This window comes from Epinephelus fuscoguttatus, linkage group LG1 (assembly GCF_011397635.1).
Source record: "Epinephelus fuscoguttatus linkage group LG1, E.fuscoguttatus.final_Chr_v1".
In the NCBI taxonomy this organism is placed as follows: Eukaryota; Metazoa; Chordata; class Actinopteri; order Perciformes; family Serranidae; genus Epinephelus; species Epinephelus fuscoguttatus.
The window spans coordinates 17379325-17399213 of NC_064752.1; the positions used below are offsets into that span (position 1 = coordinate 17379325).

General features: G+C 40.5%; 1 protein-coding gene across 1 annotated transcript in view; it reads right to left on the bottom strand.

The window, feature by feature from the left end:
* Positions 1-19889, bottom strand: part of LOC125897378 (cadherin-22-like) — a 395305-nt gene that overhangs the window by 83195 nt on the left and 292221 nt on the right. Inside the window, exon 6 of the mRNA XM_049590690.1 lies at positions 8421-8715. Within this exon, the coding sequence (XP_049446647.1) occupies positions 8421-8715 (295 nt within the window). The remainder of the gene's footprint in view (positions 1-8420; positions 8716-19889) is intronic.

Sequence of the window (19889 nt, forward strand, 5' to 3'; positions counted from 1 at the left end):
TTAGAGTCACAAAAACAATGGTCGTTCACAAATGGCCTCATGTGACTCTAACGACTCCAACGACCACCGTCCTGTCCAGTCCAGCTGCATTCAATTCAATTGCCTCGAAATGGGAAATGTAAGAATCTTACAGGCCTACAACAGTGAAAAATGAAAATCCAAATGCTGAAAATAGCCGTTACTAATTTCTCTAAAATTTTTGTCAAAGCCACAGGCAGCCACTGGAGAGTGGTGAAAGAGCCGCATGTGGTTCCGGAGCCACAGGTTGCCTACCCTTGGTTTAAGGGGAAAGGATGTGTTTTAAGCCTTTAAACAGAAACTGTTTCCCCCTGTTTCCAGCCTTTATCTACCTGGCTGCCTGTTCTGGTTCCATACAGTGTGTTTGTGAGCTCCTCTGCAAAACACTGAATCTGCATTTGGGGTCATCTCCCTCTTTGTATGTGAACACATTATGCAATTTTAAGTGGTCTCTGTGAATTTTATTGGGACTTTTAGGATGACACACAGCTTTTTAAGCTTTTTTTTCAAAGATGAATTTGAGGTGTTTTATAATGGAAGGATGGGTGGTTTTAAATAGACGGACCTGTACCCCTAACATTACCTTGCAAATGGACATGAGGCAACATTAGCTTTTAACATCGCCGGTGATTTACATGATGCTGAGTCTGTTTTTTTTTATTATTATTCAGAAAATACAGAGGCTGGTGAGCCATAAAGAGGGAGCTGACCTGTTGATTTTTAAGTGAGCATCCATTAATCAAATAGATCTATAATAGACAGAGTTTTTTTTTTTATTTCAGAACACATCTTGACCTCTTTTAAGCCTGAAAAACATACTAAAATATGTGACTAGTAACACAAAGCAATTAAAACTGCATTACTGTTATCAGATAGAAGAGTTTTCTTTACACATATAAGGTGCACACAAATATACATGCAGTGCATATGCATAAAGCTTTCAAAATGCAGGTAACCTACAGAATAAATTTAGACAAAAGTTCAGCTCAGGGGCATGCAGCCGTACCAAAAAGAGGAATGAAAAAAAAAGGAAGATGAAGGATTCATTGCTCCAGCGCACCTCTATGTCAGTAAAATGTACGCAGCTTCTCACACAGGTAAATGTGATTCTTTGATTGTAGAAAACAAGTGTCGCACACTCTGGCTCTATATGCATTTCTTTTGTTTTGATGATGTTTCAGCCTTTGAGCCTTCTTCAAGATCAACGAGCATATTGAGACACAGGTACACTGATCTGTTATATAGGTCACACCTTTGTCACACAGCTGACAGTGGTTAGATAATCATGCCACAGCATTAGGTTGAGCAAAAAACTACACTGAGGCCCTCAATGAATCAATACCTTTACACCAAAACGTTGTCAGGAGCTACAGCCAATCGCATGTCATCAATACAAATGACAACAACCACAACATATTCTACCACATTTCAGTATAATATACATTTTTTGAATTCACCATATTCAACAATGGTTAAATACAAAAGTGATAATAGATACCAAAAGTTAATGCATCAGCTCTAAATAAACAACTTTAAGTATATATCAAACAATCAGAGGTACATCACAGAAAACATTTCAAATCATAATCTAAATTCAGTTCATGGGGTGACAGGGTTCTCAGATGGTGGATCCAATAGTGTTCTCTCCTCGAAAGTAACACATCCAAATTACCTCCTCTTGGGGGGAGGGTTACCTCTTCAATCTCAATGTAACTTAAAGAGGAACAGGGATGATTAAATTCAACAGAATGAGCTGCTACTGGCATGTTGATACATCTACTAGTACTTCTGTGTTCAGCGAGTTTTTAATGCTCATGGTCTTTCCAACATACAGCTTACCACAAGGGCAAGTATTGAAGTAAATAACAGATTTACATTTACATTTCTACAATCAAGTCTGATGCCAGTGATCAGCACCTCATTATAATTCTTGGTGTGCGTTACTTTCATATTTTAAATGTGTTTCTTTGACCAGACAACAGCTGTATCCATTTTTTCCTCAGCCTGCTAATCATGCATGCACTGGGAGCGATGCAAGGAAACACAGTTGGCCAGTAGATTACAGATTGACTACTGGGAGAATATGCTAACCCCAGAGAGTATTTGCAGAAGGCCCCAGTTAGCCTTGCTCAAGCTTGAACCTTGGGCCTTTTAGCTGTGGTGCTAAACACTGATCCACTGTCCTGCTTGTTAGTGTATTCCTATCACTGTACACTGTTGGAGAAGCTTTGGAAACTATGCAAGTCACACACCAATCTCACAAAACTATTCTGATATCTACTGAATAAGAATAAGTCTTCGTGAAGTCATTTGTTCAGCATTTGTGTGTTTTATTCTCTCAGCTATACTACCAAAAAATACCCCCTCCTTGATGGGGATGAGTGAGCCAGCGAACTGTCATTTGTCAGTGAAGCTCTTTACCTGTAGGCCACACTGTTGTCTCAGTTTGCTCCGACTAAACTACATAGCACAGATTTGGAATCTGTATAATAAAGAAATACAACACATTTATTTGGGATATAATTAATACAAGAAATCCCAAAGCCACATCTTCTAGTCGGTTTCATTTGGGTTGTGCTCAGTCCAGGATGTCCTCTACAAAGACACTGTATTAAATCAATTTTTCACAGTCTTTATCATCATGAGTCAGAGGACACAGCTAGCAGAGCGACTCCATCCATGTTCCCTCTACTGCCGCGACGTAAAGACATGCACGGTTCTCAAAGCAACATTCAATCACCCATGCGCTACAAATTTGATTTAAGACTGCAATTTCATTAGCTGCACATTTTCCAAAGGACAACACAAAGCTCAGTCCCTCACATTTCATCATCATCTTTGCTGCTCCTATTTTATTTGCCCTCTCTTCTCCTTTTCAGAGTTAACCAACCCCAACAAACCAACAATGTACACAAGTATTATTTTTGGTACGGCAGCAGATGCTGAGCAAACAGGCAGAGAGAAACACAGACAGACAGACAGACAGACAGTCAGGTAGCTGCAAAAAGAGAGAGATGGCAAAGGGTGAAGGCTGTAACGCTATGACAAAGACGTGCATTGGGAGACATGACAGGAGTGATAAGTAAAAATGAATATGCCTCAGGCAGCAGACTACTGATTACTTTCTTACTATTATGGCCTCACGTTTTGCAGAGCAGTTTGCTGTATAGTTGGCCGTAAAACAGCACAGTGAGCATATCACTGGTGTGGCTAATGCTCGCAACCTGCTTCTATCACGGCATAAAACGCAACCCTGCCTCAGATCACAGGAGCGTCCAAATCACATAAAAAGTACTGATTCTAACCAGGTTCTGAGTATATAGTGTGCTCATACAGAGAAAGTGACCAAACTGAGTCCACACCATTAAAGTTGTCAGCATGCTTCTGCGGCGTTAACGGACGCTATTATCGGACAATGTGACGCACAAAGGGAACAGAGGAGCTGCTCGCAGCTGGGAAGGAAATTAAACAAATTGTGGACGCGGTTGAGACAGCTCAAAGGACATAATGCAAAAGCAAATAAACAGCGGGTGTTTCTTTAGATTCTCTAAAGAAGTACTTCACTGTTGGAAAGATGACCATTTTATATAAAACTGGCCTGTCTCTGCAGAAGAAAGATGCCAATACTTTTAAAATCAGTGCTATCTGACCAGAGAAAACAGAGGAAGGGGCTGTAGCATTTACTCAAGAGGCACAGAACCTACAACTAGCAAAATGCACTATGCCACATTGGAACAATGAATGCGAGTCTTTCCATTTTTACTCAGGAAACAATCCTGCTGCCCCTCAAAAAGGAAGAAGCCTCTTGAATTAGAAGTAAAACATCTTCAAGAAACTCCAGCAAGCCCAGTTTCACAATAAAGCACTTAAGATTACCATGACCGGGATGACTGAGAATCGTCACCAACAATCTGGCTGCCAGGTGGTAACAAATGTTCTTGTTTTACAGATAAACAGTAAACCAAAATGTGTTTCTGAAAACATTTAGTGAGAATCTGCAACACAGTTACAGAATCTTGGTTCCTATTTTATCAGCACTGCTTAGTTTTACCATTTGAACTCAGTATTTTCTATGTATGTTTTTACACTAACAGAATGTTGGTTTATATTTGATCAGTACTACCTACTTTTACAATCTGATCTGAGTTTGTTCTAAGACGAGTCTCTCTCTTGATCCACTTCTCCAGTTTTTGTGTCGTGATGTCAGGCATACGAAAATGTGGAAGTACGATTTCCAGTTTGAGATAAAGTCCGGAGCCAGCAAAAATCCACTATTTGAGCTGAGAGATGGGGAGGGAGATCTGGACGTTTCATTTAAACACACTGCCAATATTGTCAAGATACAAAGCTGGTGGAACATTGGCAAAGTCTCCTTTAGCCCTTTAAAACCCTGAGTGACATCACTTTTTTTTGCGCTGCTTTCAGACGCCTTTCGCAAGTATTCAAACCTTTGAACCCTGATCACAGTGTGGTGCAATTGCTTTAAAAACATGGGCAAAAAAGGCCAGGAGCAACTTAATAAGAAATGTTTCACAAATGCAAATTTTTTTTTTATAGATTTAGAAAATTGTTTTTTTTAAAAGCTAAGGAAAACTATAAATATAGTTATCATTATCTAAAATTCTGTTACAGAATTATAATTTTAATTTAATTTAACTTTCTTTTCTTTGTTAATATTTTTTGCTATTTTAATTTACTCATTTTACTAATTTCTTGCTTTTTGGGGGAGTCATTTCATCTTCCATTGCTCATTCCCTTCCTCCCATGTTTTTGAAAGAAACCAAGCCAATTTGCTCAAGTGTCAAAGGGTCCAACAAGTCCAATGAAAAACTACTATTATCACTGACTAAAACCAACAATACATTTACACTGTCTCGCAGTATTCTCTGACTCATCGTCTTTGTCTACAGCACTAAGCCCCACATTTGTGAATCTTTCAAAAAAGATAGCTAAATAATTTCATAAAACAGCAGGTGTTGCAGTTTTGTAACAAATATTACTCAAACCAGGGAAAAAAGCGTATTTGTTGGGGTTTGTTCTTAGTCATGGATGAACACACATTTGCAGCTGTGGTGAGTATTCATGGCAGCAAGACATTGTATGTGAATCTGACTTAAAAATAAGCCGCAGTGCCCACGCTCATTGTAATTAAGGAACATGTTAGCCAGTGTAACAGCATGCCTCAGTGATGTATTAGTTTCTGGGCAACAATAGAGGTCTGTGGTAAAGAAAAAGGAAAAAGCTTTATCGGGCCTTGGGTACACTCGGGAGTAAGATGATTCTTGTTGCTTTGGAATTCGTTCGCAGTTGGAAAAACAGAACATGACAAGCCTTCTCCTTTCACTGATAATCTCCTCTTATTTGAGCGATGCTTCAAACACTGTGATGGGAGGCCAAAGTGCAGAAAAAAGAAAAAGTTCATGAGCTGGTGAGTGACATGTGACAGTCAAGCTGGTCTGTCCAGCACCTTTATTTTCTCTTCACTCCCCTCGGTTATTGTCACTGTGCTCATGACCTTATCACTGACATGCCAAAAAAATACTGCTGGCCTTAGCTGATGTTCAACAGGGGAACAGCGGAAAGAAAAGAAACAGGGACAGGGCAGGAGAATGCTTGACTAAGCAGTAGCTGTTACCTCATTAGGGCTAGAGCTTCACAACGATGTTTAAAACATGAACCGCACACTCATTTAGTGTGTAATTTGACTGAGGTGCGACAGGGTCGAACAAGGGGGAGCAGCCAAAGTGGAGGGGTCGTGATCATTAAGATTGCATTAACTAACATTAACTAAGCGTGGTCTCCGTGACTCCATTTCTCTCTTTCTCGAGGAGATAATAGCTCTCTTGCTTCCTGAGGTTTGGAATCTTTTTCTAAAACTCTGCATTATTTCTTTTCTATTTATCGCTCCCCTATTTACCCTTCAATAGCTCTGTCCCTCACTCTCTCTCTCTCTCTGCTTCTCCCTCCCACTCTCACTCACACACACACACACACACACACACACACACACACACACACACACACACCTCATTCAGTTTTAGAGAGCACTGTAGGCAGAAATGCCCATGGTTTGGATCATGCTGAGGAAGCAGGAATTAATTCCAATCAGGCTTGAACAGGGAAGAGCCATTCCATTCTGCACCACTCCTGGAGTCACTCAAACAAGAAGCACCCCCACCTCCACTGCATATGCATTATCACACACACACACACACACACACACACACACACACACACACACACACACACCGACTTGCACGACCCGGTATCACACACATGTGTTGTTTATTAAACATCAGTGATGTCTTTGACATTAATACCATGCTAATGAAACCCCTGACACCCTGGTTCACCTGTCTTTTCCATTTGGCTGAGAACCTTAAGCAGCCATGGGGTGCTGCTAATACTGCTGCTCACAATAAAACTGTATTTGTCAAGATTCAAAGCTTTGTGGTTTCCGTGTCAAAAGCCTCCATGAAAATATGGTGCACCCTCGCCATTATCAGCTCCTCTGAAGCACCTTTCCTCTGCACCTCTTTCACCCTTATTCCCCTCTTCATCATTTGCCTCATAACAGTGTGTCAGAACACAGCCACAAAGCTCGTCTGGGAGTAATGCAATTTGCCTCTCCGTTCTTTATACGCCTGCACGTCTCCTTCGTTTTCCATATAATTCCTACCTACACGTAACAGCTCTGACAGAGTCCATGTGGGGATCCTCCTCAAATGTCCATGTCACCATTATACTTCCCCCTCATCCACAGTGAATTCACTGACTCCACATCTATTTTCATCGAACATCTCCTGTCTGCTTTTTTTCTCCATCTCCACAATGGAAGAGAATTTTAGCATTCTGCTCCTCTTGGCATTTTCTAGCTTCCCCTGAGCCCAGGACAAAGCATTATGTTACAAACCCTGGTTATGCAGAATGAAAATAGCTGTAATACTTGAAACCATGTTGCAATGGGATAACTCCAGGGGCAATAGATAGACCCCGACTTAAAGGAACAGAGTGTAAGATTTAGGGGGATTTGGTGGCATCTGGCGGTGAGGACTGCGGATTGCAACCAGCTTAAACTTCTCCTGGTTGGAATTCCTCCAGTGTTCATCGCTCAGGGGGTTTTAACCAGGAGCTGAACTATCTGCAGAGGTCTCCTCCTCTTCAAAACAAACTGACAAGGTGATTTACACACTGAATAAAGCATTTTTTTTAATTTGTTCACTTAGGTTGGGGAACAGAGCCATGCCTCAACCACACCTCTGACTACCTGCCAAGCCTACCTATACCTAGTCAACCCATCCTGCTCTGTTAGTCTCAGATTTCTTGACCCACCTTCCCTTTCCCTTCCCTTCATACATCATCCTCCCTACCAACATTCCTTCATCCTCTCTTCCCATCTCCCCTCATCTCTTCTTATTCAGTCTGGCGCAAACCTCTCACATGTCTCATTCTAGGTACCATCTGGGGGGCCTGTAATCTGCTCGGGCAGAAAAACGCCTGAGACAGGACCCACACACTGAGTCTCCCTCTGCCTGATCTCCAGTACATCCTCCCAGATCAACCTAACAGAAGACATCCCTCTTCCACCTCCACCCCCCATTTCCATCCATTCACCAGTCCTCAACAACTAACACCTCTTGAATTACAATTACACATTTAAACGACCTATTGTTGTGGCGTGGTCCTGTATGCTCACCTTATTTTCGATCCAGACATTCAGGAGGTTTTCACTGTGAGCCAAATTATCTGTAGAGATCTCCTCCTCTCCAAAACAAACAGACCACTACTAAAACCACTAAAAAAAAGCAGTTTCACATTAAAAAGACAGTGTTTTCTCAGTGCTCTTTTTGCTGAGGGCCTTTTAACTACAGCGGTTGATGTAAATCGTATCTAGAGCCAGTGTTTGGCGCAACATGGCGGACTCCATGGAAGAGGACCTGCTCCTTATGAAGATAAAAACGGCTCATTCTAAGGTAACAAAAACAAAACCATTCTCATTGTCACATGATTATACAGTGAAGAAAACATACATATTGTATTCCACTTCTGCTAATATATCCCCCTAAATCCTGCACACTGAACCATTGAAAAGACTCTGGGCCAGGGGTGTAAGGTAGGGGGTCAATGGCCACTTTCCTACGTCCAACCCTGCCTCTTTCAGCACCCTTGCCCGTTCCACACCCATCTTCAAACTTGGCCTCCATTCTGTCACCAGCACCACATTTTGTCATGATGACACACACACACACACACACACACACACACACACACACACACAGACTCACAGGGTGAAAACAACACCAGCCACTGCAACGTTGTCTCAGTAAGTGCACCTTTGGGGCCACCCTGAGCTCAAGAGCTTGAAACAGCTTTCCAGACAATCCCTGTCTAACTTCACTTACCTATGGGCGACAGCTCTGCCACACTGCCGATGTAAGGGCCCTCCAAGAACTTGGGCTCGCTGTCGTTGATGTCCTGTACCTTGATGACAAACTCTGACTCTGGTTCCAGAGGGTCGTTGGAAAGTCTGTCCCGGGCCTGAGCCCTAAGTGTGTAAAAAGCCTTCTCTTCTCGGTCCAGTCTCTCTGTGGCATGGATGTCTCCTGTTAGCTCATCGATGATGAAAATGGAGCCTGCCCCTTCTCCAGAGATAGTGTACTTGATGTTGCCCTCGCCTTCGTCTGAGTCTGTATGGATCTGTAAATTGACACAAAATAAATGTGAGGACAATGAGTTCACAAAATGAGGCATGTCCAATATATTGTTGACTTTATTTAAATGTATTGCAACACCACAGCAACACTTTTACCGAGAAATTATGTTGATATAATACTAATTTGCAAATACATTGTAACTCAAAGGTACAGTAACACTACCCAGATTGTTTTTACTGACATAAAGAGGAAGCTTTATTGTGCTCTTTTTACAACTGCTAACAAGCTATGGTGCTCATCATTGTTTTCTTTATCAAAAAATGGGTTGTCTTTCTATTAGGGACCAGCATTTGTTCCTCCAGCATTTTCTTCCTCAAAAACTGCCCTCATATTTGACATCACTTATTGGGTGGAGAGCTGTAACACATAACACACATCACAGGACCGGTTAGTACTGCAAATTCTGAGAACTACCACTGATTTGGGAAGACTGCTTTTAGATTCTTTGCACCTTACACCTGGAATCAATTGCAGTGTACTCTCAAGCTTGATACTGTGGTTCCAATGAATCACTTCCGAAATCTAGTCATAAACCTGACTGATTTTGACTCTGACTGCTTTTAATTTGTTTTAACTGACTCATTGCTCATTGGGTCTTGTTCAAGAGTGAGGGTAGAATGGAGCGTGAGATGGATCGGCAGTTTGATGCTGCTTCTGCAGTGATGCAGACGCTGTGCCGGAGCCTGTAGTGAAGAGGGGACTGAGCTGGAAGCTGTCGATCAACTGGTTCATCTACATCCCAACCCTCACCTATGGTCATGAGCTCTGGATAATGACCGAAAGAACGAGATCGCAGATACAAGCATAGGTTGGCTGGGCTCAGCCTTAGAGATAAGGATAAGGAGCTCAGACATCCAGAGGGAGCTCGGAGTAGAGCCACTGCTCCTTTGTGTCAAAAGAGATCAGTTGAGGTGGTTAGGGCATCTGATCAGGATGCCTCATATTACAGGTGTCCCACTGGTGGGAGGCAGACCTGGAACACAATGGAGGGATTAATCTCATCTGGCCTAAGAACGTCTTGGGGTCCCCACGGAGGAGCTGGAAAGCACTGCTGGGCAGAGGGACCTGCTGACCCCATGACCCAGCCCCAGATATATTGTACTTTTTAAATTGGTTGTTTTATGTCGTTATTTATGTATCTATGTACTCAGGTCTCTCAACAGAACTTACCTGGCAAAATGAAGGTTTATATTTACCTATACTAAAGATACTATTTCTATTTTCTCTCTCTGCTGCTCTGTGTTTTGTATCCACACTGAATAAACTCGGCCCCAAAAGTCTTCTTTTTACTGTAAATGCTGTGTCACTGAAAGACCTTCAACACTTGGGGATGTCTGCAATTGAAATTGGAGTCAGCTGTGGTTTGTCTATTTTACATAATTTTTATCAGCTATTTCTCAATTTTAAAATGATCCATTCACTCAAAAATGCTTAGCAAATGTTCGAGTCTAGCTTTTGAGCTAGTGTTGTTGAGGCTTAATACTAAATTCAAGGTTCTTAACATTGGTTTTCATTGTTGCCATGCTGTTGGAAAGCTTTTGAGGTAAGTCAAGAAAGATCAAGAATTTTTGTATATAGTGTGTGTGTGTGTGTGTGTGTGTGTATACATATATATACAGTACAGGCCAAAAGTTTGGACACACCTTCTCATTCAATGCGTTTTCTTTATTTTCATGACTATTTACATTGTAGATTCTCACTGAAGGCATCAAAACTATGAATGAACACATGTGGAGTTATGTACTTAACAAAAAAGGTGAAATAACTGAAAACATGTTTTATATTCTAGTTTCTTCAAAATAGCCACCCTTTGCTCTGATTACTGCTTTGCACACTCTTGGCATTCTCTCCATGAGCTTCAAGAGGTAGTCACCTGAAATGGTTTCCACTTCACAGGTGTGCCTTATCAGGGTTAATTAGTGGAATTTCTTGCTTTATCAATGGGGTTGGGACCATCAGTTGTGTTGTGCAGAAGTCAGGTTAATACACAGCCGACAGCCCTATTGGACAACTGTTAAAATTCATATTATGGCAAGAACCAATCAGCTAACTAAAGAAAACGAGTGGCCATCATTACTTTAAGAAATGAAGGTCAGTCAGTCCGGAAAATTGCAAAAACTTTAAATGTGTCCCCAAGTGGAGTCACAAAAACCATCAAGCGCTACAACGAAACTGGCACACATGAGGACCGACCCAGGAAAGGAAGACCAAGAGTCACCTCTGCCTCTGAGGATAAGTTCATCCGAGTCACCAGCCTCAGAAATCGCAAGTTAACAGCAGCTCAGATCAGAGACCAGATGAATGCCACACAGAGTTCTAGCAGCAGACCCATCTCTAGAACAACTGTTAAGAGGAGACTGCGAATCAGGCCTTCATGGTCAAATAGCTGCTAGGAAACCACTGCTAAGGAGAGGCAACAAGCAGAAGAGATTTGTTTGGGTCAAGAAACACAAGGAATGGACATTAGACCAGTGGAAATCTGTGCTTTGGTCTGATGAGTCCAAATTTGAGATCTTTGGTTCCAACCGCCGTGTCTTTGTGAGACGCAGATAAGGTGAACGGATGGATTCCACATGCCTGGTTCCCACTGTGAAGCATGGAGGAGGAGGTGTGATGGTGTGGGGTGTTTTGCTGGTGACACTGTTGGGGATTTATTCAAAATTGAAGGCACACTGAACCAGCATGGCTACCACAGCATCCTGCAGCGACATGCCATCCCATCCGGTTTGCGTTTAGTTGGACGATCATTTATTTTTCAACAGGACAATGACCCCAAACACACCTCCAGGCTGTGTAAGGGCTATTTGACCAAGAAGGAGAGTGATGGAGTGCTGCGGCAGAAGAGCTGGTCTCCACAGTCACCGGACCTGAACCCAATCGAGACGGTTTGGGGTGAGCTGGACCGCAGAGTGAAGGCAAAGGGGCCAACAAGTGCCAAACACCTCTGGGAACTTCTTCAAGACTGTTGGAAAACCATTTCAGGTGACTACCTCTTGAAGCTCATGGAGAGAATGCCAAGAGTGTGCAAAGCAGTAATCAGAGCAAAGGGTGGCTATTTTGAAGAAACTAGAATATAAAACATGTTTTCAGTTATTTTACCTTTTTTTGTTAAGTACATAACTCCACATGTGTTCATTCATAGTTTTGATGCCTTCAGTGAGAATCTACAATGTAAATAGTCATGAAAATAAAGAAAACGCATTGAATGAGAAGGTGTGTCCAAACTTTTGGCCTGTACTGTATATACACACACACACACACACTATATACAAAAATTCTTGATCTTTCTTATATATATATATATATATATATATATTATATTCCTTCCTGCTTAACAAGTGTTACAGCAGCAACTGTGATTTTGTTTCCATTATGAAAACCTGTTTAAAAGCAGGCTAAGAAGTAATGAGAAAAAGATAAGTTTTTTTCCAAACCTTTTTACATTTCATGAACATACTGAAGCAGACAACTAAAGCTGTTTACAAACCCCAGACAACAACCGGTCACAGCATCAACAAGGAGGGGTCAAGGTCAACAACGAGGAGCCAGCTGACAGCTGGAGAGAGATCAGGGATACAATTTTCCGCTAATACATGACCACTTGTTATTACCGACATACCACACATGATGACACCTGAGTCATGAAGTAAAAGCACTCAAACCTCGCTGGAAAAACATTCTGTTGGAAAAAAAAGTCATGCATTAAAAATTGCACTTAAGTAAAAGTATGTGTTATCAGGAAAATGACAATGTGACTGCTGTGCTCTTATAAAAAATAATGTTGAGCTATTTTTTATAGTACTGCAACAAATAAATATTTTCATTATGTGTTAATCTGCTAATTATTTTCTGGATTAATTGTTTTGTAAAAACAACACAGAAAAGCAGCAATTACTCACATTTGTGAAGCTGAAACTATGAAATCTCCTTGTAGAAAAAACAACAACAAAACACTTGTCAAAATAGCGCCCAATAAATTTAATTTTCTGTCAGCTGATTAACAAACTCATCTTCAATTTAACTTTTTGTGTTTTGTGTGCAAAACTCTTAATTTGTGAAGCAACTGGTGACTAAAGCTGTCAGATAAATGTAGTGTAGTAAGAAGAACAATATTCCCCTCTGAGATGGAGTGGAGTAGAAGTATAAAGTGGTATGAGAGGAAAGTAGTCAAGTAAAATGAATGTACAGCCCTGCTATTTATTTTATATCATTTTTCATTCACATGTTGTGCAGCTGCATATTTTCAAACAGGGGCAAAAATCCCCGTCTTTGCATTTTATTATGGTCACAGTCTGTTTTTATAAAAGTGCCTGTGACTTCTAAAATGTGGCTTTGAGTTGCAACTAAAAACATGTTGCCCACATTGTAGAAAAAAAACCCAAGATATATATCATGTTTCGCCAGTCAGCCTGTAAATACCGAGATATGGATTTCCGTCCATATCACCCAGCCCTATACCCAAACGCAGTTTATATTCATAGATTATACTGATGCCGAATTGACAGTAACACTCTTGTCATATGATGCCCTTCATCTAGTGTTTCTTGAGGGGTATGAGGAGCAGGATGGGAAATAACCTCAAAAGGAATCTACTTGTAGTCTTTGAAAATAGTGACCCTGCAAAATCCTCAGTCTTTACAAAACCCTAGTATTGTGTGACTAAAACTCTCATTGTCTTTAGATGTGAGACAGTGTCAAATCTTTTTAAAGTCCTCTAGCGTAAGTAGGTGCCACCACAGATGGGAAGTCTCTTGAATTCCACCACTTAAACCTTGACATGACAGAAAGTCTTTCAATTGGTCCTGATAACTTGTCCACTGCAGTCGATCACTTTATTGTTCCACTTCACTCAAATATCAAACCTATCACTAAGAATCTTGACACCATCTTTGACTGGTTTATAACTTTTGACCACCGTATCAGCAAGCTCATAATTTTCTTCAGCTAAAAAATAATGCAAAAATCAGATGTAAATACATCCTGTAAATACCGAGATATGAATTTTTGTCCATATCACCCAGCTCCACTCCTGATGAAGAGTGTTAGATGTGGTAGAAAGTAAAAAAAACAAACAAACAAAAAAAAAACACAGTACGTGGACCTTTAAATTGAGGTTACTACCTCAAACATTTTGCATGGAATTTTCTTTTTAGTTTCAACTCTCTGTGAATACTGATGGTTTGTGTAATTGATAGTTGTCAGAAAATGATATTTGGTCATCAGCCGTGACCAAAAGAAATTAATACATTCCTTCCTTCTATCCATTCCCTTATCTTATCCCCCAAAAGCAATTGCAGCTTAAGGCCTTTCTCAGCGCTCCCTATAGACCAGCCATCATCGTTGTCATGAAAAAAAAAAAAAAAGACACCACAGTTCGATTGATGATTTACACCTTTTCTGCACATTGTGCCCTTCACAGGATGTGACGCCCAAATTAGGAGATCAAAGTCATTTCAAAGATTGTTAAAGGTAGAGACATAGAGGTGCCGGGGCTGAAAAGTGAACTTAAAAGAGCCCTTATAAATCAGAGCTATAGTTCTCCCCTAATGTGATTAGAAGACATTCCAGCGGCAGCAATAGGCACAGCATCGGTCCCCCATCCCAACCTCCCCTTTGGCTCTTTAGCGAGCACAAGACCTGCTCTCCCTCCCGCTCACCTTCTATCTGAAATTATAATTCAGCGCTGTCTATGCAGTGTAACTGTGGTTCAATCTTCTGAGCAGACCAGGGATGAGGGGAAATCACCCTGGCCTCCCTGGTTAATATTTTATAAAGGCTTAATTAAATACAGGCTTCTATCACCCTCGCGGGGGTTTTCATTAAGTATTTGTCGTAAAACCGTGGAATAATGCAAGCCTGTGCCTTGATATTGCTTCCCTCATCCATTTTCCCCTCCCTTTTTATCTATCTGTTTTTGCCTCTTCCCACCATTCTGAATCATCCTGGAGACAAATACATGAAGAGTCAGAGGAAATATACCACCGGATACTTTGGCGCTATCAATATTTCAGTTATAATAAAAGAAGTTCCATTGGTCCAAACTATGAGAATTATCCAATAAAAGTGTGCATAGTCATGCGCCACTGGATATGTTTCCCCCAGACACACTCTCTTCCCCTCTCTGTGTTTTTCTAAATTAGATTCTGCAGACAAGAATGTGTGTGAAATGTTGTCATCATGTGTTAATTCAATTGCACAAATGCTGGCACCATGCGTGTAAGTCCCTACCTACTGTACATGTGCTCACCCAGCCACACACACACATTACACACACACCTATCCGCTGCGCGTGTTTGCTCACATCCGCACAAACACACATACATGCATAGTGAGTTCATCATTCTGCTGGGATGATGCTATTTCTCCCCCCTCCGGCTGGATATACCCATCCGTCTGTCAGTCTATCCTCGCTGGAGTGATTCAAGTTGGCAGCTTGAAAAACACACACACTACGCTTAGCTAAGTTGTTCTCAGCAAACTAAAGGTCAGAGCCAGGACGTCACTCTGTTAGCAAAAAATAACCAGGAGTGCAAATCTAATTTACATGAGGAGTCCACTGCTGCTGAGCAAGAATTACAACTGCTCCACTGGTCAAATATTTGATCCATCTTTTGGGACTTTTTTTTTTTGTGTTTAAGGTCATGCAGCTGGGTCGTCAGATGAATACAGTAAAATGTGGATGGTAAAATCCTTTCGCTTGACCAGAGGTGATGTCAGCTTTTCATTGGCTTCATCACAAGTATTCAGAGAAGTGTATAAACACTAAAAACATGAAGACCCACAAAAACACCACAAATGCTAAATAAATACTCCACACCCAAAGTCTACCTTCTGATAACAAAACACTCACTAAAGACACAACTAACGCAGCTGTGTGTTCGACACACTGACCACAGCAATGGACATCAGAGGAGTGGATTATGCTGCAGGACGTTTAGAGTTTGCAGTTCGAGAAATTACAACGGGCGCTGTGGTAGGGTTTTTTTCCTCCAAGAGTGAAAATGGGCTGCAATTGGAATCCATTCTTAAAGGCTGAATTCAAGCTGACCGCTGCCACTTATCCTCGTCCATGAAGAAACTGCAAACATTTTATAACCTTTCAAGGCTGCAGGGAGAGAGTCTTTACTCAGAACATATTTTTTTGGGTGGGGGATTACTTTTCCATGCTGGCAGACATAATATATTTACATTTAAAGGCAGGAGCACACATCCTCTTACAAATATGCAAAGGGGTGTGCGTTCAGAATTGGTCTGTATTGTACAATTATTCTGTACTTTGCAAAATACATGAAACACAGTACTGCTGTACTACAGCTTAATGTTGCTCATAATAGTTACTTAAATACTATAAACAACTTAAATTCGATTATTCATAATCTTTAAGAAGGATTCTTTGGGGTCCGCTAACTTCATGTGTCATTATTATGTATAAATGTATACAGCTTGTGTATCTTGGGCATATTCCATTTTCTAGCTTTGCATGTTAATGTTTTCATCAGCTGATGGGAAACTTTTTATCAAAACCACTTCTAACCAATACTAGCACTTCACTTAAATCAGGACAAAGTGGCAACTTAAGTGGCTAAAAAATGAAGCTAATGCAGAGGTGCTAAAAACTGCAGTTCATCGAATTGCCACTTGAGGCTGGCTCAAAAACAGAGTAAATCCCCCCCGACTCCCACGTTAAAATGCCCCACTTCACAGCAGAAATAAACACAGTAATCACACACACTATAATCACAGCCTCAAACAAAAAAAGGTTTTGGTCTTTGTAAATTTTTTTTTATAACTTATCCGTTCACATTTTATTAAGGCCCAAAGTTACGCATATTTAATGGTGGGGCTGCTTGAGTGACAGGCTGTCTGTGTGGCGTTACCACAGTCTTTGAGTCAGATCCAGCCCTTGCTCCTCCACAGCTCCAACCTCTTTCAATTCACTTCTGGCCCCAATAAAACAAAATGGCGACAACTGAAATGCTGAACTTCAGGCTCCAAAACAGCAGTCCACAAACCAATGATGACGTCACTTTAGCTATGTACATTATTTACAGTCTTTGGTGACAACATCCATGAAAAGAATCTTAATGTCAATACAGCATTGTATGCTGGAACTGTAAATGTGGAAATGAATCATATTTTCCTAAAAAGTGTTTGTAATTGCATGGAGTGTAATCTGGCCAATTTGTAAATGCTAATCAATCAACCCACTGTAATTTCCTCTATTGTAGCTCAGTCACCTGCAGTTAACCAGCCACACGTTCACCAAGCAACCAAGGATGGTAGATCTGGATCCCCCCAATGTTGACTCAATAGTAGGGCTGCAACGATTAGTCGACTAATCGATGACTAATTGACTATTAAAATAATCAGTGACTATTTTAGTAGTTGACTAATCGGTTTGAGTCATTTTTCATAGAAAAGTACTATAAAAGTACCCCAAAATACTCTTATTGCAGCTTCTTACGTTCAAATATTGGCAGCTTTACACACTCGGTGAACTAAAACCGAGTGTGTAAAGTGTGAACTAAAACCCTTTGGCATGAGTACGAAACAAGACATTAGATGACATAATTTTGGGGTTTGGGAGAGACAGACCAACATTTTTCAACATTTTAACACATTTTTCAATAAAATGATTAGTCGACTAATCAAAGAAATAATTGGCAGATCAGTCGACAATGAAAATAATCGTTAGTTGCAGCCCTACTCGATAGCGACTGCCTTGCTCCTGTGGAGTCTTAACTACGTCTAATCTGAACACAAAAAACTATGATACCCATAGTTTTGGGTGTGACATACATTTTCTGATGATATCATTATCTCTGTTACATGTATTGCAAATAAAAACTCACAAATCCACTTAAAAATCATAGATATAAGATTCTCCCAAACAAACATACTTTGCCTGAGAATCATCATGTTTACACGTTTTCTTCACCATCAAAGTAATCCAGTGATAATTGTCTGCACATTGACTGTTAAAACAGAAATTGGAATTAGCAATGGCTGAATCGGTATAATAAGTAGTGCCAATTAGCCAAAAAAAACCTTAAAAACTGAGCTTAAGTTTTAGCCCACAGCATAACTCATTGGATCTGAATATTTCATGATTATTGGTAATCAATCAACTATACAAAAGGTTTCAAGTACAGGAATTAAAGGATTAAGTCTACTTTTATTACAAAGAGAAACCTTTATGGACAGTACGGAGGGAATGATTATAGCAACCAAAGACTCTCTAAACATAAATATGGCAGTATAGCAGTAACATACCTAAAGTAAGACTGATTAAAAAAAATAATCTTATCCTTAACTTTAAATTTAGCCACTAACAATGTGTACTTTTCACTGTAGATCAGAGTTTTTATGATTCAGCATCTGATTTTGAGTTCAACTTAGCAGTAGCAGTTAGCATTGCCTCAGTGTTTACAGTGAAGGGCTGTAGGGTGACTCAGGGGAGAGTGAGGTTGTTGATGCCCTGTCAGGTTCACCTTTGGGTCATAACAAAGTGTCTAGCTGTCACTGTAGGCTAACCTGCCCAAGGGGGTGACATGTGACTCACATGCAGTGACGGGAAAGTTTCCTTCTTATTTGGCAGTCAGCTCTTTTGAGTTTGTACATTAAAAGTATGCTAAAGAACAAACTCAGCAGTGGTTGGTGATAATTCTGCATTGGAAAGACATGACTCTCAGAAACTAAAAACATCTGCAGAACCTGTACAGGTTCTATTGACATGCTTGTGAAATTAAATTTGGAGTGTTTACAGGCTTCTCAGCATAAATAAATGCACCATTTATTAACAGAATCATGTGCCAAAAGAAAAGAATGAAACAAGATAGAGTGTCGAGACGTTTGTGGAGCGAGATTTTACATTTCCAGTGGAGATATCAGAACGTGGGCTGCACTGAATCCTTGGTTTATTGAGGGTTTCAAAGTGGGAGCAAATTGGCTGTCTTATATTTAAGTCTGTGTAATCAGGAGTAGGCCTGCCACATTTCACTGCAGCTTGTCAAGCTCTCTGATCTTAACAGCTTCAAAGTGTTAACAAGGTGACTGTATCATAGACAGCCTAGGTGGAGACAGCTACGGGGGAGGAAGGGTAGAGACCATGGGAGACAGAGCTGCAGACGAGCGGGGAGAGTAAATGGTAGCATAGTGGAAGGGAAAAAGAAAGGGAAGAAAGTCAACGAGAGAAGAGGAATTAAAATGAGGGGGCGATGGTGTACAGATGGGAGGTAAACATATAGAAGCTTAGACAGAAGATAGAGGATAGAAACACACAAATAAAAGAGAAGAAGCCACATAAAACATGAAAACCATTTTTCAAAGAATTACTTAAAAAAATATTTTCAAAGATTAGAGATAAAATGCTTGCTCATCCTCCAAAATGGGAAAGGTGGTGTTTGTTGTTTGCATTCCTTCGTTCTTAAGTGGGTTTTGTTCCTCTTTGATGACAGGCAGCTTTGTGATGTTTGGACCTAGATTTGACTACTCATAGCGTGGATCATTACGACGGAGATAATTGCTTTAACAGGCATAGTACGTGCATTTTTCTGTTGTATGATTGACTGTGTCCATGGCAAAACACTTTTTTCCTTCCATTCATAAACGCACACAATGCACTCAGCTTATGCCACCCAAGATGACTCGGGTAAGAAAATCTGTATTAAATCAGAAAAATACCCAACAAATGAAAAATTCCAACAATTTTCTCCTTTTTTAAAAAAAAATTCGTTCACTGATTTCTTCTGACAACCTGCTGCTGCAGGTTACGGAAACAAAACAGCAAACACAACACAACATAAAAAATGCTTATTTTGAGGATAGGTTCATAATTTATATCCTAAATGGCACCAAACCTGCTGTAGCCTAAACTAGAATCACAGAGTGTGATACACCATAAATCAAACTGATATTCTTCAGAAGGATGTAGACGTTTTTGGTGAACAAAAAAGATGAGGCCATCTGTTTCATTTGGCTTCAAGTTGAATGCCGAGAGTTAAAAAGGGAAAAAAATGGGACAAAGAAGCACCTTGGACATGGACAAGCAATATTTTTTAACTGTTCATGCTGAGACAGGATGAGGAAATCCATGCCAGATACATCCATAAAGATCAGAGAGCTGGAAGGATACAGAAAACACAGTGAAACTGTACA